Source organism: Ascaphus truei, chromosome 11 (genome assembly GCF_040206685.1).
Source record: "Ascaphus truei isolate aAscTru1 chromosome 11, aAscTru1.hap1, whole genome shotgun sequence".
Classification (NCBI taxonomy): domain Eukaryota; kingdom Metazoa; phylum Chordata; class Amphibia; order Anura; family Ascaphidae; genus Ascaphus; species Ascaphus truei.
This window is the reverse complement of record NC_134493.1, coordinates 40682256-40704551: the sequence shown is the minus strand read 5'-3', so window position 1 is coordinate 40704551 and position 22296 is coordinate 40682256. Positions and strand designations below refer to the sequence as shown.

At 44.2% G+C, this 22296-nt stretch overlaps 1 protein-coding gene across 3 annotated transcripts in view; it reads right to left on the bottom strand.

The window, feature by feature from the left end:
* CACNA1H (calcium voltage-gated channel subunit alpha1 H) overlaps positions 1-22296 on the bottom strand; it is a 417435-nt gene that overhangs the window by 75436 nt on the left and 319703 nt on the right. For all 3 annotated transcript variants that reach the window (XM_075565791.1, XM_075565793.1, XM_075565792.1), the window contains exons 11-17: positions 11248-11399; positions 8809-8994; positions 7925-8042; positions 6582-6737; positions 4535-4625; positions 3862-4070; positions 790-1224 (exon numbers count right to left, since the gene is read on the bottom strand). In XM_075565791.1, coding sequence (XP_075421906.1) covers positions 790-1224; positions 3862-4070; positions 4535-4625; positions 6582-6737; positions 7925-8042; positions 8809-8994; positions 11248-11399 — 1347 coding nt within the window. The remainder of the gene's footprint in view (positions 1-789; positions 1225-3861; positions 4071-4534; positions 4626-6581; positions 6738-7924; positions 8043-8808; positions 8995-11247; positions 11400-22296) is intronic.

The following is a 22296-nucleotide window of genomic DNA, read 5'->3' as shown; positions in this document are numbered from 1 at the left end:
TAGAAATTCGCCATTGTTCCTATCTATTTTTCACACGGCACATCACCCCTCCCTCCTCCAGCGCCTACTGTATGTATGGGATGGTAGGAAATATCCACTGTTTTAACCCCAGTGCTGAACACATTTTCACATTACATATAAAGTACCCTTTAAACCAGGGGTGGCTCATTCAAGTCCTCATAGGCCACCAACAGGTCAGGTTTTCAGGATATCCCTGCTTCAGCACAGGTGGCTCACTCATTATGACTGATTGAGCCACCTGTGCTGAAGCAGGGACTGATTGATTAACCTGTGCTGAAGCAGGGATATCCTGAAAACCTTACCTGTTGGTGGCACTTGAGGAATGGAGTTGGCCACCCCTGCTTTAGACACATAATAATAGCATGTTCTTGTATAGCGCTGCAAGTTTTACGTAGCGCTTTACAGAAACATTTTGTAGGCACAGGTCCCTGCCACGTGGATCTTACAATCTTTGTTTTTTTTGGTGCCTGAGGCACAGGGAGATAAAGTGACTTGCCCAAGGTCACAAGGAGCCGACACCGGGAATTGAACCAGGCTCCCCTGCTTCAAACTCTCAGGGCCAGTCAGTGTTTTTACTCACTGACCCACTCCCTCTTCCACTGGTGGCTCAATCAGTAGCACAGTCTTCGACTGAGCCACCTGTGCTGAAGCAGGGGCTGGTTGAGCCACCTGTGCTGAAGCAGGGATATCCTGTTTGTGAAAACCAGATGAGCAAAGTATTACATGACACACAATGGGAATGCACAATCCACCCAATGGGAAACTCACGTCTTCTATGTCATCCTCATAGTCCAAGGGTTCCTCCTTGGGTTTGTCCACTCGCACAAACAGGTCACTGGGCACATGCATCATTTTGCCATTGCAGTCTTGGTATTCCGAGGGCACCATGGCCAAAGGGCTGACACTAAGGGAGGGGCGTAAGGTGGGCACCTGGAGGAACTCGGGGACGTCCAAAGAGCCGCGAGTATCCAGAGAACCTGTCCGTCGAAGCAGGGACCCCCTGCCCACCGAGCTGGACTTGCAGTCATCGGAGTCGTCGTCCGTGCTCCCCTTCCCCTCACCCGACAATAGGGACTCCCTCTCCCCGGACTGGTTCTTCTTCTTGATGCTCGGGGCTCTGCCCAAGCTGTTCCAGCTGGAACGGCGGCTTCCCCAGTTGCTGTATGTGCCCCAATGGGCACAGGGCGTGCTGCGAAGACTGGCCTGAGGGCAGAAGGAAGCCAAAGACTTATTCAGCTAATACAAGGAACCCAAGTGGGGGATGCTGCAGTCCAAGCAATATCCTACATGTGTGTAGTAGCATTGACATTTTTTTTTTAGACATGTTTAATGTATTCTAATGTAGCAAGCATTTTTGTTCCTATAGAAACCATTTACAAAGTCACACCCCCTTCCTCTTCTGAGACAGGCTCTGGCTCTTGTGCCCTGCCCTCTCTCTAGCAGTGCACCAATTGTATCTAGTAGCTACCCAGTCACATGATCCTCCACACAGAACTTTGCATCGCGGGTACTCTTTTGCAGCAATAACTGAATTAAATAACACTGATCAAAGCGATTGATTACAGGAGAACGGATCGATCTGCAGCTTAGCTAATCACTGGTCAGTGTGAAGATTGTATTGATGCACATACAGTATTGAATGGGAATTATTTATTTATTTTTTTAAACGGCAGCTTGAACTGCAGCTTTAAGCAACTTAAGCAGCCCCAAAAAATCAGATTTCTTAAACAAAATCACCTATGAAGAAATCAAATTTCCCATTATAATAAATTGGGTGCAATTTTTGTGGTCTGGTATTACCCAAGTTTTACGTTCACGGGACAATAATAAATTGCAATAAAGCACTAGAAAGCATTACAATGAGAAAGCTCACTTCAAATAAGTAACACTTACCTCTGTTGCTCGACTGCTAAAACTCTGACTCGGGCCCTCATTCTCTCCCGTCTCGATTACTGCAACCTCCTGCTGCCCGACCTTCCTGCCTCTCACCTGTCTCCCCTACAATCTATCCTAAACGCTGCTGCCAGAATCACTCTACTCTCTCCTAAATCTGTCTCCGCGTCTCCCCAGCTGAAATCCCTCTCCTGGCTTCCGATTAAATCCCGCATCTCACACTCAATTCTCCTCCTCACTTTTAAAGCTTTACACTCTTCTGCCCCTCCTTACATCTCAGCCCTAATTTCTCGCTATGCACCATCCCGACTCTTCTGTTCTGCTCAAGGATGTCTTCTCTCTACCCCCTTTGTATCTAAAGCCCTCTCCCACCTTAAACCCTTCTCACTGACTGCCCCACACCTCTGGATTGCCCTTCCCCTCAATACCCGACTAGCACCCTCTCTATCCACCTTTAAGACCCACCTTAAGACCCACCTGTTAATGAAGCATATGAGTAGCACCATGGATAATATAGACACTTGATACATAAAGCTTGACCCCCTGCAGATGCAGTTACCAGAATGCTCTTCCACTGTCTCTGTACGTTCTTCCTACCTACCAATTAGATTGTAAGCTCCCCGGAGCAGGGACTTCTCTTCCGAAATTTTACTTTAATGTCTGAAGCACTTATTCCCATGACCCTTTATTTATATTATTTGTTATTTATAGGATTGTCACATGTATTACTACTGTGAAGCGCTATGTACATTAATGGCGCTATATAAATAAAGACATACAATACAACACTTGAATGGACTATATTGCTTGTGCTTGAATGCAGGGCAGCAAATTAGAAATGATGTAGATATTATGCTATAAGATTAAGTTGGGAGTTGTAAATAACTGTGTCTGCGTCTTGGATTTATTGCTCCTGCGCTATTATGTACAGTGGAAGCGATGTATAAATTATTACTGGCGTTATGGGTATATTGTTCTCAAACATCTTACCGGGGAACGTCACCTGTATTTCCATCATTTGCCACCGTTTTGGAGTCGCTTGATTTATTTGGGGGATAATGTGAGATCCCACTTCAAAGATTTCGTCCAGACATATTCACCTCATTTAAAAACGTTATTGCACTATGCTTTGTTTTCTTACTTTTATTACATGTATTGCACTGATATCTGCGCTCCCCTTCGCTTGAGAACAAATTTCTATCAAGTGGACCCCACGGACCGCTCATAAAGGGTTTCCGAGCTGCATTTTTCTTATAGACTTTTTTTGTGGTTACATTTAGTGCACAATAAGTGTCACTTTACTCACAATTGATCTACTTATTTGAGTGATTTCTCACTGTATATTCACTATATTGCACTTAATATTGTGATTCCCACAGGATCGCCCTCCCTCTTTTTGCAATTTGCTCGTTATGAGAATATGCGTTTGTTTTATGTGATGTCATTAAAAAAACAACCTCCCACGCTGCGAGGCTCGCTCATTAGAATGCAGTCTGATTCCGTTGCGCGCCTGCAGCCCAGGCAAATCGTGGCCTGTGGGGGCTGGAGGAGGAGACGCGAAAAAGCAGCTCCCATTCAATTTTTGGGGCTGTGCCCGTGATGTCACGTGAGCGGTTCGCCCTCATTGGCTGAACCGTGCATGTGACCCAGCCGTCGCGTGGGCAAATTCAAACAAGTTTGTCTCGCGAAGTATCGGTCGCCCTGGTGCTCTCGTGCACGCGGGCGCACACGTGATCTATGGCCATGCGCACTGGCTTCATGTGTTTTGAATTTGGCACACGCGATGTCGCTGGCGCCGTCACTTTCACTATTGCCGCGGCCTAAGGCAGGGTAGCACTGGCAGATATCCTCACTGAAAATACGATTCTAGCGCAGATTCGCTGGCCAGAGGCCAAGGGTCAAACAAGCACATTCCCTGAAAGGCCGGACCGACACTAGGGGACCTACCAAAGACTTCTGGTCATATACTGAAGGATCTATCGATACGTTGCTTCCCCTTCTCGAATCCACGAATGTGTGCACAGAGTCCATGCACGGGGAGCTCTTTGGCGTGGGCATAGGAGTCGCGGCAGTGCGCATGATAATGGGAGGGGGCATGGAGCACCGAGGGTCCAGGTGCCCGTTAGGTGTCACTGCCAGTGAGTACATCTTCATCTCTGGAGAGACAACAAACCTTGGTTAACTTCAACCTGCATTTGTTTTATAAGGTTCTAGAGTAGGTCACAGAAGTTTTATCCTTTGCTATCCGAAAGGGCAAAACTATGTAGGGTAAAGAGAGCCACCTCCCCAGTATACATGGAAATAATAAGAACGGAGTTCCAGCTACAAAAATTGTATGATCTCATTAGCAAAACTGTATATTGTACTTTTATCTCACTTAACCAATATCACACTGGTGACCCATTACGTTCTAGATCATCCAAGATATGTATGAGCTATCCAGAAAAGACAATGGTTAGGAAAAAGCTCCAGGTGCGTTAATGCCCATTAGTATTAGAAATGGAGTTACGTCATTTTCATGATTCTTGGAATGGGAAGTATTAGTGGAGGTAATAATGTTGCAAGGGGTATTAATATTGCAGTGGTTCCCCCCCGCCCCCCCAACCCCTCCCCCCAGCACCTGAAGCACGGAGGTCTTTCAGTTTCTCCAGGTCTTCATCGAAGTTGGCAGAGGCTTTGTCCTCATCGGTATCTGACCTTGTTGCATCCCCCTGGAGTCGAAAAAAGGGGGATTAGAGGTAAACAGAGCTGTGTTTGTGAGCCCTGCTCAGCCACCTGTGAACAATGTCTCTCATGGTTTTGCTGTGTGCGAGGTTTGATTTGTTATCTGTGTTTGTAGGATAACTCTAATCCATTTCATACACCATGGCCTGTGCCGAGATTAACTGTGCAGTCTATCCGAGATAAGGTGAGTCACGTCTCCTCTATAAATCACGGGTTTCTACTTTATGATCTTGTTAATGGTTTATAAAATCAGAGGTAAGACTCAGAAGCGGCATAGTCTAAATTGGGGACTACTGTATGTTACAAGTGGAAATGAACAGGAAGCAACACACAGTACATAACTGAATGACCTATTCCGCAAAAATGTTTGGCTATAACATGATCTCCTCCAAAATGAACAAGCAGCGGGTATAAGGCTGCGCTTATAGTGCCGGCGACGGCAGCACGACCGTCGCGTCAAAACAAATGCATTGTCGCCGTCGCTTGTAGTGCACGCGATGGCGACGGAGCGACAGTGCTACCAGGAATCTGGTAGTCACTGATATTTGATTTTTTTCGGCGACGGTCTCCCCTCGCGGCCAATCGGGAGCTTCTCCGTGCCTCTGCCCTCCCCCTTTTCTGAAGTCACTGGCCTTGTAGCCGGCGACGTCGCCTAAACTTGAAATGTAACTTTCGCGACGGATGACGTCATCGGTCGCGTCGCCGGCACTATGAGCGCGGCCAAATGAGCAAAGTTTCATTGTCGCCTTAAAGAGAATGTATGTGTTGCAGTGGTAGCGCTCACTGTAATGCAGTTACTGCAGCTCTGTGTAAATCACCCTTTGGGAATCAGCCCTTTAGACGAGGGCTGCTCAACTCCAGGCCTCAAGACCCCCCAACAGGTCAGGTTTTCAGGATATCCCAGCTTCAGCACAGATGGCTCAATCAGTGGCTCAGTCGAAGACTGAGCCACTGATTGAGCCACCTGTGCTGAAGCAGGGATATCCTGAAAACCTGACCTGTTGGTGACCCTTGAGAAATGGAGTTGCCTACCCCTGTGTTAGACCACCAAGGCTTTATATCCCTTTATTGCACACAGAAACATTGCAAAACGGGTCAGAATTCATGACTTTGAATATTTTTCCTGGGCAAGTAATAACTCAGGCTCGGATATAATATGCCGTATTCTGAACCCATATTTTGGGGAATATTTGTGTGGTCAGTTGGGGTTAAATAGAAGTCAACCTTATTTATATCATATCCATATCTTTTTAGCCACGTAAAGCAATTTAACCAGGTTAATCAGGGCTGTCATTTCTATTCGCTAATGGTCTTATAAAAAATTCCTACAATCGTTTTTTTTTAAAATAAATTAGATGAAAAATTGGGAGAATTTAATTAGATATTGGAGGCCGTAAAAACCTCTCTCCCACTCCGATACGGGAAGGTTATTGCAAAGCTTAGCTCACCGTTTGGCAAAACCTCCCCGTGAGCCGAAAATATAGGGCTACTCAGCATTATGGGAAGGGGAGACGGATTTCCAGGAAGCGCTGTAATTTTTTATTACCCACTTCATGCTCCATTTCAGCGCCATAATTCAATATACAGACAGACATCCCCGTGCCAGCTATTCAGAAGCTCATGTCATGTGAATGCAGATTACTGCATTAAAAAGACATGGATATATCATGCTTTTTTCCCCTTTTCTTTCTACGCAGCTTTATCTTTCTACTGAAGCTTTTAACACTTCTAGTCTTGGAATTGTGCCTGCTAGGCAGACACAGTATCTCTATATCCTTTGCCGTGACTTGACTTCATGCAGTTATTCTTCATGCTCACATAGATGTTCATCTCTATGTGTTAAGGGAGGTCGGAATGTTCCTCATTGTTACAAGTTGGTTGGTGGAAGCTGCACATGAGAACGTGGGACTGCGGAACCCTGATCTTGTCTGGGGCTACGTTACCTCGGCTTGGAAGCCTTCCACCAGGATGGCCACTAGGAGGTTGAACAGGACGTAGTTTCCAAACGTCATCAGGGCCACGAAGTAAAGTGCAGCCCAGGAGGAGGTCGAGGCCATGCCATTGTACAGCACCGCGTTCCAGTCTTCCTGGGTGAGAATCTGGGAAGAGACAAAAAAAAAAGGTAGATACAGAGGTAAATCCATGGGAAAAACCAACGCTAATATCTTTTATTATAAGCAATATAACAACGCACAAAATAATGCATTGCTGGAGCATTCAACGACATGGTCGCAAACCCACACCAGACATTGAAAATGGAACGGGAAATCCTTCTCTTCTTTTCAACATAGCATCTGCTATCACCCATAGACATGAGCAAAAAAGTGGGTGATGTTCAGTGAACTCCATGAAGGCGCCCTACAGGATATAACAATGGCAAATCCTTCAGGCGCTTCAGAGGTTAAAATAAAACTCTGACTTTCTCACTCTTGTGCTTCTTCTAACTTTTCCTATTTCAGCTCTGGATGATGAAGTCAGATAACAGAACTGCTGTTTATTTTATCATAGAAGTTAATGAGGGTTTCAGAGCTCAGAGTGGAAGCACAGGCACATTTCCGACAGATCATTGTTTAAAAGCGTCTTCAAAAGCGTTCACATTTGTGATGGAAATCTTCAGAATTCTCCCCATGAAACACACTTTGTGCCAGAGGGTGGGTGGGGGGGGGGGGGGGGGGTGGGTTGGTTGGAAAGATAACCAGGTCACAGGTTATTTCATTATTCTATGTCCAGTGTAGGCAATCAATACACCAATTCTCATGAGCCTTTCACATCTAATTACTGAACTCAATTAGTCCAAGGTCTTCATTCCCATGGCTGTGTTTTAAAAGATAATGCTTATATGTTAATGAAGAGAAATAAAACTGGGACAGTTATCATATCATGGAAGTAACTACAGCGCAAACTAGTCTCAGAGAGTGATAAAAGTGAGTCAAAACGCAAAAATATATAAAAGTGATAAAATGCTCGAAAAAGGTGATGGATGGCACGCACATACGGTCATTAGAGATCTTCACTTCTAAGATCACCTTGGAAAAGACGCTGTTCTTAGAAATTAAGATCACTAATGAGTGCAATATATCACCTTCTGGGAGCAGCTCATCACTTTTATATATTTTTTTTCATTTGATTAATTTTGTCATCTAATTGATTTTTTTCCAGGTGTATTTTTACACTGTTATCACTCTCTTGGACCAGTTTGCACTGTAGTCAATGAATGTGGAATAGCGTATTTAAGACAAGTTGGGTGAGTAGGAAATATGATTACATAAAAACCCATTGCCCTTACCTGGAAGACGGTGACAATGGCCCAAAGTAAGGAATCAAAGTTCTTTCTGTCTGTAATGGTGTCCCCAGTGTCTGTCCTCAAGGTGAATTTACACCCAAAGAGATGCATACCAAGGATGCTGAAAGGGACATATAACACACAGACATGATTTCGCCCAGAGCAAAGGAAACTAACTGGAGGATCAAGGGAGCACAGGGCCTGTGGCTGTGACGTCCATCATTTCATTCACCTTTATTTTTAAGTCAAGCACAGCAAAAAAGTGTTTAATATAATGCAGCAGGGCTCCTCAAGTAATTCCTCAAAGGGGCCAGATCACACAACAGCTACACAAGCTTATTGTAATGTCATTTTAGATACATTTAAAGGAGCAATCCAAGCAATATTCTACATGTGTGTTTTGTAAATGAATCAGTTCTGTAGTACAGGAGGGCCCCAGGCATACGGCGGGTTCCGTTCTAAGGGCCCGCCGTATAGTGAAAATCGCCGGAAAGCGGAACCGGCGATTTTCAGCTATGCGCATGCGCAACCCGGCATTTTCCCTCTTGCACGCATGCGCAACCCGGCATTTCCCCCTTGTGCGCGTGGGACCTATGTTCTGCGCGCGCAAGCTACGTTCTGCGCATGCGTCAGGTGGAAAAACCTGAAAATCAGAAATCACCTATTGGCATTCTTGGATAACACCATAGGACACCTCTTGGCAATGCTTAGTCAGTGCTAATGAGGGAGCCACATTATAACGCGGCTATTTCAGTCCGTGTTGTACTATGAAGGAGTTTTGCTTTTCTGCTGCAGTTGGGCACCAAGGAAACCCTGACACAGGAACCCCCACATGTGTGTGGGAATCTGGGGGTCATTCAGAAGCACCAGCAATGATGGATCTGTACCTGAAGATGAAGATGAAGAGCATAAGAAGCATGCAAAAGGTGGCCACGTTGTCCATGGTCTTCATCAGGACAACCAGCTGACGTCGCAGAGCTGGCATGAAGCGAACCAGCTTTAGAACGCGAAGCAGTCGGAATGTTCTCAGCACAGACAGGCCTCCGTCCGACTGTCCGATGATCTCCCACACACTGCAGGATCAGGGAACAATACAACGGTGTCTTCTCAAATGATGCATAGTTATCTACAGCCTACACTACGGGTGGTCAACTCCAGTCCTCAAGGGATATCCCTGCTTCAGCACAGGTGGCTCAGTCATAATGACTGATTGAGCCACCTGTGCTCAAATCGTTTTTCTTTTAGAATACCTTATGAACGTGTTATTTGATCTTTACCAAACTTGGCACCTATATTTTACTTATTTAGAAGATCTTGGCAAGTGTGACATGTTTTCGTATTTTCAATGCTTTTCGAGTTACAGTCTAGTGTCAACTACTGCGCGTTGATCTAGAATTCACACGTGCTCTCCGCGTGTGAGCGGTATCCGTGGATAGGAGCGGGCTCTTCACATTTTCTTTTTGTCTTCACATAAACGCAGACATTGCGCGGACAATAGATTTTTCAACGATAATAAGGAAATTTGCAGAAAAATAAAGCTTGAAAAGCATTTTTTCAAATAATTTAAATTCGTTTCAATTTTCAATTGGGGTAATGTTATACAGGTCGTCAAATTATATCTCAAATAAATGTCAATTATATTTAAATTGTGGAGCATTGTAATCCGTAATGTAAATAGGTTCTGTTAAAGACATTAAAGTTTGTTTTGCTAAATGGTGAAACCTCTGTTTTATTGATGATTTATTCATATATTTGCATGGCTTTCGGAGTGGGCTAGGGCCCCACATTTGTGACGGGCCTGGGCCCCCTCTCACCTCTCTCAGGCCCTGGGTATATTTGTCACTGTTACGATTATTTACGCTTTGCATCCTGTTTGACACATCACTGGGAAATCCTCCAGTCATTTCCCCGTTAATAGATTATAATGTTTTTCCATGGACTCTACAAAAAAGACTGCTAGGCCAATGAGAGTTATTCATTAAACTGTGATAGTGGCATTGATTTCAATGGGAGCTTCCAGGTGACAGTGCTCCGATCGGCACTACCTCCGTTTAGGGAATAACCCCCCGATGTCGGCAACATTCTCCCCTTTGTTAATTATTTGCAAATAAAACCTGTGTATATTTTCCTGTGCTGCTTAGAGTTTGGCTTTTAGGGGCGAAACTGAAAAACATATTTTAGATGATGAAACAGACATTAAATAGAAAGAACGTAACCTTGATAAGTGCATTGTTGCAAATAAACAATATGTGAAAACTTCTGTCTGAGCCTATTTCATGGTGCTCATAGAAAACGTACAAGCTGCAGTATAAAGAAACGCTTGGTATAACTATGCCCTAGGAAAGCTGGACACAGTCAGAAGGTGTATCACTGAGATGTGGACATCCCCAGTGATGGATTTTATAAGATGTCCAAAACTCAAGACATGCGGTTTGGTTTTGCATGAGCGATTCAATGACAGAGCTCCTAACAAAGATACATTGATTACATGAAGATCCAACAGACAATTTCTACTCTCTACAGAACCCACTGAGTTTTATTTTAACCTACAACAAGCAAATCCATTTTAAAAGCCAATTTCTCTCAAAGTTCTTCTTGATTAAATAATCTTTGAATAGCCATCTGCTGCAGCCACAGAAAATGAGTATTGACTTTATTTTCTCTTTCCCTAAGAGTCAATTTTGTCAGGTGCTGAAGGGGAAATGTGGTAGAACCCAAGACATGGAAAGGTTACGAAAACATCCCTCCTCTTCTGCCAAGTGGCAGCTGGACCTCTTCTACCTGTCACTTGCTCAAATAAGTCTTAATAACATCAAATGATATCACTTATATCTCATTGCTCTCATCTTGGTACTTCAGGATCAGCAAATCAGGCTGACTAATGTGATTTATCTAGGTAGGCACATACTTGTTAAATGATTACCTTATCAAAGACGTACCTAACTAGCCCAACCTTTCGGGTTAAAGCTGTTTTAGGGCCATATTCATAAGATGTGCTACTCCAGAAGACACCTTCTGGTGCTAGAAGGCAACTTAAACTCCTTTGACTTGAATGGGCAATAAGGTGTCCTCCAGCGCTGGAAGATGTCTCATGGAACAGAGCCAGTTGGCTTAAGTGTCACATTTTAAGTGGCTGTAGTTAAGCTGCCGTTATCAACTCTATAACTCTCTATCCCTGGCTTGAGGACTGAAGTTGAGCCCCCTTGAATTTGAGCACTATCTCTTTGCGTGTAGTGCAGTAAAGGATCTCAGTGAGTAGAGTGGTAAAGTGACTGGGTGGTCTCCATTCAGGCTGACAAACGTGAGCATCAATGACAAGCGCGCACCTGATGATGACGATGATCCCATCGAAGATGTTGTAGGGATTCTTAATGTAGCCAAAGATCCCAAAAGCCAGCAGTTTCAGGAGCATCTCCAGGGCGAACATGCTGGTGAAAACGATGTTGCTGATCTCCAAGGCAGTCGTCAGCTCTTCTGGCTAGAGAATACAAAACGCTGGTTAAAAAGGTCTGCGCAGGTCATGTATGTGTCTACTGAGCGATGCTACTCGGCTTCATCAGGGCTAATGACGAGGGAACCATATTATAATGTGGCTATTTCATGGTGTGTTGGACGAAGAGGGAGTTTTGCTCTTATCTGCAAAACTGTCAGGAAAAACGCAGCACCAGATTGATCAGAGGGAAGGTTTATTCTGCTGTTAAATGCAACACATCAGGAAGTGCTATTTTTGCCAGTTTTGCAGCTGTCAGATTAATAATTCCGTGTGATATTAGAATCTGAGGAAATAAATGGATATTCTCTATTTTCCACAGAAAGTGTCTCTGAATGAGTTTCTAAGAAGAGAACTCCCCCGAACTAAACCTTCAAAAAGAGTATCCATCCAGTACCCGTATAAGCAAGAAAGCACAGGTTACAGTACAGAATTATGTATCGGGTCTGTGTGTATCTTTGTACATTTATGAGTGTGCAAATCTTTATATAGTGTATATAAGTGTGTCTGTGTTTAGACTATGTGTATTAGCGCCTGTGTGTGCATTTTATGATCTGTGTGCATTATTCATTGTATTTTAGTTATAGCAAATATAATTCCCCATTGTCTCTTAGCATACAGTGCTTCCCCTGCAGCCAGGGATTCTGGGAAATGACATGCAAATGAGCACTCACAGGGTCATCTTTTGCTTCCTGCCATTTTAAGATGGACCCCTATAAGTCTTTTTAATCACCACAATTTACACATTTTAGTTATTAATTCCTTTGCAGGATTATTCTCCTTAGTTTGTTCATTTTGCTGTAATTATATTGGGTGCTGAATGATATTGTTTTCATTATCAACGTTTGCTTCTACTTGTATGTTATAATACAGGGGTGGCCGACTCCAGTCCTCAAGGGCTACCAACAGGTTAGATTTTAAGGATATCCCTGCTTCAGCACAGGTGGCTCAATCAGTGGCTGAGTCTTCAACTGAGCCACTAATTGAGCCACCTGTGCTGAAGCAGGGACTAGTTGAGCCACCTGTGCTGAAGCGGGGACTTGTTGAGCAACCTGTGCTGAAGCAGGGATATCCTGAAAACCTGACCTGTTGGTGGCCCTTGAGGACTAGAGTTGGCCACCCTTGCTACAATACATCATATTCAATAAAACATATATTAAAAGAGGGAGCAGCAGTTTGAAACTGTCTTGTTGTAATATCTGCCATGATCCCTGTGTTAGTAATGGGGCATATACAGTACTTTGTAGAACTCGCGCACTTTTGTGTTGGCACAGAATGAATTTTCTTTCTGATCTGATTATTCAACTCTTTTCAGCATGAAACGAGCCTCCCATCAAGGAGAGAAGCCTGCCGGAGTGTGAAGGAGCTAATTAGAAACCCAGTGGTTTTGCTGAGCATCAGTAAAGATAGTTCTGTTATATATGGCCTGGTGTACGTGATTGGGGGACCTCTTGGCAAAAACCCACAGAAACAGCCATTACTAATGCACCAATGTGCACCAACCGCATATTTTTGGACTTTATTTCTGTGAGAGGATCCTAATAACTACATGGGGTCTCTGCTCCTAGAAATACTTTGTAATGGCACTTTTTTGTGTGAAATATTCAGAGTTAGGTAGGCACCTAACTACTATGGTGCAGTAAACGCTATACTGTAATGCAACCACATTTCAAATCCTCTAGTGATTCTCTGTTCTGATGAGGAATCTCTGGATTAGGTAGCAAATTTTTTTAGTAACTAGCTAGTCTCTCAAATTTAAATTTAGTTAGTAGTTTGTTCTATATATGCACCACTTTATTTTAACTTTACATTTGATTATTAAAGATTTTGTTTCAGAAATGACAATGTAACACTGTGGATGAAGGTCTTCTGAGTGCGCTATTATACGGGGTTCTGTTTCTCTAGTTCAGCATTGACTGCTTATACCGGTTGTAGCACGAGACCAACTACATCATTATCTACCTATATGGCACAGGCTGAGCAGGGCTCCCTTTCCAATCCAATCCTCTCTCTCTCCCATTCCCCGCATCTCTCCCTCCATCCCTCACTCTCCCCGTCTGTCCATTTCCACCTCTAACTCCACTTTCTCTCTTCTCCTCCTCTCCACATACTCTTCCCCTTCCCACTCTCGCTTCCCTTCTCCTACTTCCTCCTGCTCTCTTCCCCTCTTCTCCCCCCTCCTCTCTTCCCCTCCCCTTCTCTCTCTTTCCCTTCCCCCATTTCTCTCTTCCCCTCCCCCATCTCTCCCTTCCTCACCCCGGTCTCTCTCTCCCCCCCCCCGTCTCTCCCTTCCTCACCTCTGTCTCTCTCTTCCCCTCCCGAGTCTCTCTCTTCCCCTCCCGAGTCTCTCTCATCCCCTCTTACACTCTTCCCCTCCACACACCGCCGGTTTGCAGCTCCCTTCTCCGGTCGGGCAGAAGTTGGACCCGTGCTGAAGCTTAGTGCAGGGGTAGCCAACGCCAGTCCTCAAGAGCTACCAATAGGTCAGGTTTTCAGGATATCCCTGCTTCAGCACAGGTGGACTGAGCCACTGATTGAGCCACCTGTGCTGAAGCAAGGATATCCTGAAACCTGACATGTGGGTAGCTCTTGAGGACAAGAGTTGGCTACACTTGGCCTAGCACCATTTAGTAAAAATGGGCCTTGACGACGTTAAAAAAAAAAATGATCCTGCAATGGATTGTGATATCCTCACTACAGGAGAGCAAGAGGGAACCCCAAGGGCCCCCCTCTTAGGTCAGTGTAAGATAAAGCATTGCAGACCTCGGAAACACGGGGTAAACTGTAATACTGAGAGAATGCAGAATAATGTCAATACACTAGTGGAATTCAAACAAGAGAAAGGCATTAAATACTTCTGTGTCTCAAGGGTAACAATCTAGGAACATGCAAGTTCTGCTCAGCTCCCTATCTATAATTGGGACTTTTCAGGAAGATAAAACCTTCACGTTTTTCATTCAGAGGGTCTGTAAGTATTAATGAGCGCAACATAATTACATGTTTTTTTTCCTGTTATCAGAATTCTGAAGTTCTTCTAACTTTGTCGAGGAAATGTAAAAAGTGCCAGAGAGAATAATTCTAAAATTCAATTTGTTGCAAATGAACTGCTAGGAGTTTGATATAATGTGCATAGTAGTTTATTATGAATTAAAACAGCTCGTAGGAAGCCTTGGATTCCCCGGCGCCCCTAAAGGGTTCCCTGCAATTTGCAGGTCATTTGAAAATGGTACCAAATACAGAAGAATTTACAATGCATCTGATCTCAGGCGCACTATTAGAGAGGGTTGGGGTTCTGTACAAAACATCTGATCTCAGACACTATTAGAGAAGGTTGGGGTTCCTTACAATGCATCTGATCTCAGACGCGCTATTAGAGAGGGTTGGGATTCCTTACAATGCATCTGATCTCAGACGCGCTATTAGAGAGGGTTGGGATTCCTAATAATGCATCTGATCTCAGACGTGCTATTAGAGAGGGTTGGGGTTCTGTACAATACATCTGATCTCAGACACTATTACAGAAGGTTGGGGTTCCTTACAATGCATCTGATCTCAGACCAGCTATTAGAGAGGGTTGGGGTTCCTTACAATGCATCTGATCTCAGACGCGCTATTAGAGAGGGTTGGGGTTCCTTACAATGCATCTGATCTCAGACCAGCTATTAGAGAGGGTTGGGGTTCCTTACAATGCATCTGATCTTAGACGCGCTATTAGAGAGGGTTGGGGTTCGTTACAATGCATCTGATCTCAGACGTGCTATTAGAGAGGGTCGGGGTTCTTTACAATGATCTCAGATGCGCTATTAGAGAGGGTTGGGGTTCGTTACAATGCATCTGATCTCAGACGTGCTATTAGAGAGGGTCGGGGTTCTTTACAATGATCTCAGATACGCTATTAGAGAGGGTCGGGGTTCTTTACAATGATCTCAAACGCGCTATTACAACTTATTAGCAAAATGCTTTGAGGGTGATACTTACTCAGGGGGTATATATAACCAACCAACCCAAGCTCAGTTTTGCTCCCTCCTCCTCATTTACAAGGGACCCCCTGCTATCCCATAACTATAGTAGATGAGGTTGACAAAAAAACATAAGTCCCTCGAGTTCAACCTATGTTAACTTTCAACTGGCACCCCTATCAATCAATAATCAAACATATCTATGCTCACTGCTTTCGGTAACTCTTACGCATTTAGGGGCAATCTCAACGATTTTAGCATTAAGTAGATTTTCTTTGACCCAGAACATCAGGATCTCATTGATTTTGGTCCTTGGAGATTAACATCTCTGTATAGGGCAGGCACTTTCCAATACTGATAATCAATGTAGCCACAGTACAGCTCTTGTAGATTTAAATAATAACAACTTTATTTACATAGCGCTTTTCTCCCAATGGGACTCAAAGCTTCGCAGTTACAAAAAGGGAAAAAGAAGAAAACATTTAAGGTTATAAAAGAGACCAAACACAAGGAAAGATACAATACAGGGGGGGACGGTGCTGTGGCTATTAAATGGCAGAGCAGACAGGTTGTGGATCATTAATTAAATGCCTGGGTAAGCAGGTACATCTTCAACCTGTTTTTATAGATTCCCAGAGAGTGAGCCTCTCGCACTGTATGAGTCAGACTGTTCCAGAGAGTGGGAGCAGCGCGGCTAAGAGCTCGGGCGCCAAAGGAAGTCACGAGGATTCTGGGAGCTGTTAGGAGCCCTCCCCCTGCGGATGGGAGTGTAGGGAAGTAGAAGCTCTGTCAGATAGCTGGGATCCCGGCCATGTAGGGTATCATATCAACATCTTGATCAACGTTTTCTGTCTCGGCTGAGACCTTCCTCAGCTTCTTATGCTCAAAACCTCAGCTTGTTTTTATTTGGAGAGAGAATTCCTGACTGATGTGATCTGATTAGAGCTTGAAATAATGTTATTAGAAGGTTATTTCGCCGCTGGTGACCTCCTTCTCTGCACCAAAACAGCATCATTTAGAGAAGAAAAAGTAGACAATAAAAACAAAATGTATACAAGATGGGACTCAGCTACAGCAATTAAATCTGCAGAAACCAGCCGCTCTGCTCTGCCTCTGTGAGTTACAAGTATCTCTTCACGGGAAGCGATCATTTAATTTGAAAGTCTAAATCAGGGGTTCTCAACTCCAGTCCTCAAGACCCCCCAACAGGTCAGGTTTACAGGATATCCCTGCGTCAGCACAGGTGGCTCAATCAGTCCCTTCTTCAGCTCAGGTGGCTCAATCAGTCCCTGCTTCAGCACAGGTGTCTCAATCAGTGCTCCATCACCTGTGCTGAAGCAGGGATATCCTTAAAACCTGACCTGTTGGGGGGGGGGGGGGGTCTAGAGGACTGGAGTTGAGAACCCCTGCTCTAGATAACCCTTTCCACACTTTTTGACTCAACCATTGAGTCTCAGTGTTTGCCAGAATAACTTTCTACCAGTCTTCAATGTGACAAGAAAGTCATTTGCAAGAAGGACGGAGAAAGATACAAATTGAAGTCTGCCCGGAGAAATGGGGGCGAGGGGAGGAACTCACAGATTGCCGTGTCATTTTGCTTTTTCATGGTTTATAACTGATTCTTATTTTAGCTGGACAGCTTTTACTATTAACCCAATACCTTCAGACATATACACTAAATATATAGAAAATATAATGGTTGGATCTTGGTCCACATTTTCGTCCTGAGGACAAAATTCTGCTGCATGAAAGCTCATTTCGAAGGAAAATAATATGCTGCAAAATAAATCAGTGCTGAGTATTCTGCACACCTCCATCCTCAGTTTAAAGGTGTGAGACCCAGCAAACATTACAGCTGAATGTAAGCTCTTGACGCCACGGATCCATCACACCTGTATCATTAGCTGACAAAATGTACCGATAACTTCACAAACTGGTTTAATTTTGGGCCCGGGGTTTCAGGCAGGCTTGATTCATGAAGCAATCAAAGCTGATAAAAGTGCGATTTTGGTGAGAAGGAATATTATTATCCACAAATAAAAATATATGGATGTAAATATATTGTCGCAACCACCTAAACCAGGCGTAGCCACCTCCACTCCTCAAGAACCACCAACAGGCTAGGTTTTCAGGATATCCCTGCTTCAGCACAGGTGGCTCAATCAGTCCCTGCTTCAGCAAAGTGGGCTTAGTCCCTGCTTCAGCACAGGTGGCTCAATCAGTGGCTCTGTCTTTGACTGAGCCATTGATTGAGCCACCTGTGCTGAAGCCGGGATTTCCTTAAAACCTGACCTGTTGATGGTCCTTGAGGACTGGAGTTGCCCACCCTTGACCTAAACCATCCCCCGCAAGAGGTTTTGCAACATAATGCTTTTGCAATTATGCCCTGGGCTGGCACGGAAGAGGTTAAATGAATAATGAACTGCCCTGGTGAAATGACCCTGATAGTTCCACGTCTCCCAGACTGAGAACAAGTTAGTAATGTAATAAGGGGACATCTTCCTGAATGCTCATCAGCCCTGGCGCGCGCTGGAATGACAGCGACTCTATCCCCATGCCGAGCTCAACATCATTAATAAAAGAAATCCCCGAGACGAAACTCAATCCGCAGCAGAGCAGGATGATTGCGGGAGCCGTGATTGACTTGTAATGACATGTTTAGGCCCCTGACTTCTGTGCATTATATCTGGTTAGATGCCGCTCAGTCTGTCATGACTGACAAGAGCTGGAAACAGCAATACTACATTTCCTTTCTTTTGTATATGTAAAGCATGTGACGATCTACATTCTTACCTCAGCTGGCAATCGTTTGGTGCTCCTGTTATATATCTGTCAAAATCCTGATTGTGTGCCTAACATAATGGCCGCCTTTCAGTTCCAAGCAAGCCTTCAATCAGTGTAACTCAGCAGTTACACTGTATCCTTATATTACTACGGTAACATTATTCATTGTTACAATTTGCAGCTCAAACTGCTGGGAATACTGGCAACAAATGATCACAAACAGGAAAGTGTTGCAAAGATCTTGCACTGCTGGGGAGGTGGGATAAACCCTGCCATGGGAATCAAAGGATTGCTCAATATATAAAAATTAATTAAAAATGGCATGCATTAAGAGTAGAATAAAAAAGAGTCATTATCTATTACTACAGAACTGATTTATTTTAAAAAGAAATAAACAAGATTTTACATGTTTAGCTGCTTGAAGATAATTTTTTTTTTTAGCTTTGTACTCGCTGGCTTTCTGTAGGATAATCAAACAGCATGAATCAATCACACCAGCAAGGAAACAGTTAAAAGGATCAAATGAAAATGATATTAATGACTTAAAGAAGTCATAGCAGCCCCCTTTTGACCTTTTCCTTGTTGGTGTGCTTGCCTACAGTATTTCTTTTTGATTATCCCTTTGTCCTGACTACATTTTTTTTCTCCGCACCGATTTTGGACTATCCTTTAGCTCCCTGCCCCTTTTTTGGGGCCATCCCGAGTTGCCGACATCGCAGTGCTTTTTGTTGTCTGTCTTTCTGTAGGACACAACTGGGTACCCCAGCAGACAGGCTCGCACATCTGTCCCTGCTCCTGGAACAATGTCTGCAAATGTTTGGCCGTTCTTGGGGTTGGAATTTCCAAACGTTCACGGGATTTGATGGAAAAGAGCAGGTGGCGGATTTTGGTGAAAATGTATATTTTGGGAGATATTTTACCAGGTGTGAATGTTCGCAGTTCACAAAGTTCGCCCATCTACGTTCTCTCACCTGCTGTTTTCCCAAACCCTATTACTCACCAATCCCTATTTTAAAAAACAAACAAACATTGTTCTTTGTCCAAGTTCCAGACTTTCTAAAGCGGATTCTTCATTACAGGCATACCCCAGTTTAAGGACACTCACTTTATCTACACTCGCGAGTAAGTACATATGGCTCAATAGGAAAACTGCAGCTCACGCATGCGCCTGTCAGCACGTTCTGAACAGCAATACCGGCTCCCTACCTGTACCAAAGCTGTGCGCAAGCGGGGAGACTATAGAGCCTTTTACACATGTGTTATTTACATCAGTTATGCACGTATATGACGATTGCCGTACAGTTCATGCATCGATAAGTAGGAAAAAGGTAGTGCTTCACTTTAAGTATATTTTCGCTTTACATACATGCTCTGGCCCCATTGTGTACGTTAATGCGGGGTATGCCTGTATACCCCAATGCTTTGCTGGCCCCTCTTATAATCATTTAAGATTGTAAGCTCTCCGGGGCAGGGATCTTCTTTCCTATTGTCTGACTGTGCTTGTTGTGCTTGTTGTATTATAATTCCCTGTAGAATATTGTCTCTTTTGTACGACTGTGGCTGCTATATAAAGATACACACACAAGGAAAGAAACATCATTACCAGGTAAGATTAGAATTACAAGACACGAAGAAAAGAAAAACATATATGTACTTATTATTTACACAGGAAGTTAAAAAAAATTCTAAAAAAGCCAATGACATTAATTAGTTAAATTTTTTTTTAAATAACTTCTCTTCCTGAAAACACTGTCTAAGATGTTGAATGATAAGCCCTGCAGCACCATAACTGATGCAAAGCAAGGCCATTGAAATTATTGGGTTAATACGGATGGGCACGGTCATCTTAAATCAGTCCTTCAAGGGTAGGATTGCCAGGTGGTGTCTCCATAAATACGGGACACAATAGTGAAAGGTGCGACGTGCTCAAGATACACACACTTCTCACCTCTCCATGCTGTTTCTTCCTCTCCTTGGCCCTACCCCCACACTCCTGTACCTCCTCCCGATTGGCTGCATTACCCAGCAGCAGGCAATCAAGATAGAGGAAGCTGCCCAGCCCCCTAGCAGCAGCCCTGCCCTCTCCCTGCTCAGGGAAATCCCGCGGCCCCCAAGCCGGTCAGGTCACTATGTCCAGAGAGGTAATACCGGTATACACATACATGTCCAGAGAGGTAATACCGGTATACACATACATGCCCAGAGAGGTAATACCGGTATACACATACACGCCCAGAGAGGTAATACCGGAATACACATACACGCCCAGAGAGGTAATACCGGTATACACATACACGCCCAGAGAGGTAATACCGCTATACACATACACGCCCAGAGAGGTAATACCGGTATACACATACACGTCCAGAGAGGCGATACCGGTATACACATACACGCCCAGAGAGGTAATACCGCTATACACATACACGCCCAGAGAGGTAATACCGGTATACACATACATGTCCATAGAGGTAATACCGGTATACACATACACGCCCAGAGAGGTAATACCGGTATACACATACACGCCCAGAGAGGTAATACCGGTATACACATACACGCCCAGAGAGGTAATACCGGTATACACATACATGTCCATAGAGGTAATACCGGTATACACATATATGTCCAGAGAGGTAATACCGGTATACACATACATGTCCATAGAGGTAATACCGGTATACACATACACAGTGGTTGACAAATCACCAAAAAATCTACTCGCCACACAAAAAAATCTACTCGCCACCTAGTACCAAACGTGTGCTGCTTGGGCCAATATTTACTCGCCCGGGGGTTAAATCCACTCGCCCGGGGCGAGCAAATGTATAGGTTTGTCGAACACTGCACATACATGCCCAGAGAGATAATACCGGTATACACATACACGCCCAGAGAGGTAATACCGGTATACACATACACGCCCAGAGAGGTAATACTGGTATACACATACACGCCCAGAGAGGTAATACCGGTATATACATACACGCCCAGAGAGGTAATACCGGTATACACATACACGTCCAGAGAGGTAATACCGGTATACACATACACGTCCAGAGAGGTAATACCGGTATACACATACATGTCCAGAGAGTTAATACCGTTACACACATACATGCCCAGGGAGGTAATACCGGTATACACATACATGCCCAGAGAGATAATACCGGTATACACATACACGTCCAGCGAGGTAATACCGGTATACACATACACGCCCAGAGAGGAAATACCGGTATACACATACACGCCCAGAGAGGTAATACCGGTATACACATACACGCCCAGAGAGGTAATACCGGTATACACATACACGTCCAGAGAGGTGATACCGGTATACACATACACACCCAGAGAGGTAATACCGGTATACACATACATGCCCAGAGTGGTAATACCGGTATACACATACACGCCCAGAGAGGAAATACCGGTATACACATACATCTCCAGTATTACCTCTCATTTTTTACTGGACAGAGTGTCCAAATACAGGACAGTCCAGTTCAATACTGGACACCTGGCGTACCCTATTCCAGAGCCAATGCGTTCCTAGACTCCCTCAGCACTGCAGGAGTTAACCGGAGCGCCAGGGAGCCGACACTGTGCAGATTCTGGCGAGAAACCCAGTAGTGGAGGCGGGAAAAGCACATTGTGATTCAAATGAAAGGAAACCCATCTGGATATTATGGGCAACAGAGAAGATATCTAGATTGCAATGCATGTGCTTGTTCAGTTGTGGATGTAGCCATTCTGCGTGGATTTGTGTATAAAATAAGATGGGGAGGGGAAGGCGGGTTTAGCTGTATTTGCTAGGGAAGCTTATCACAAGCTGACGAAGAACTGATTAATTAGGGAGGTTTGAGACTCCCTTAAGCCTGCGAGCGCGATGTCCGCAGCTGTTCTCTATACGAGCTGATTGCTGCCACCGAAGTCTGCGCCGCTTGTACATTTCAAAGTGTCATCATCTTTACAGTTAAAATAAAAAAAAATTAAAACATATATACAGAAAACCTTTCATTTCAGCCCAGCGCTACTTGAAAATTTCCAAACATCTGTTACATTTTTTTCGGTGAGGACACAACACAAGCCAGTTCCACCTCCTCCTCTCACTCCGACATCAAATAAATGATGCAGTC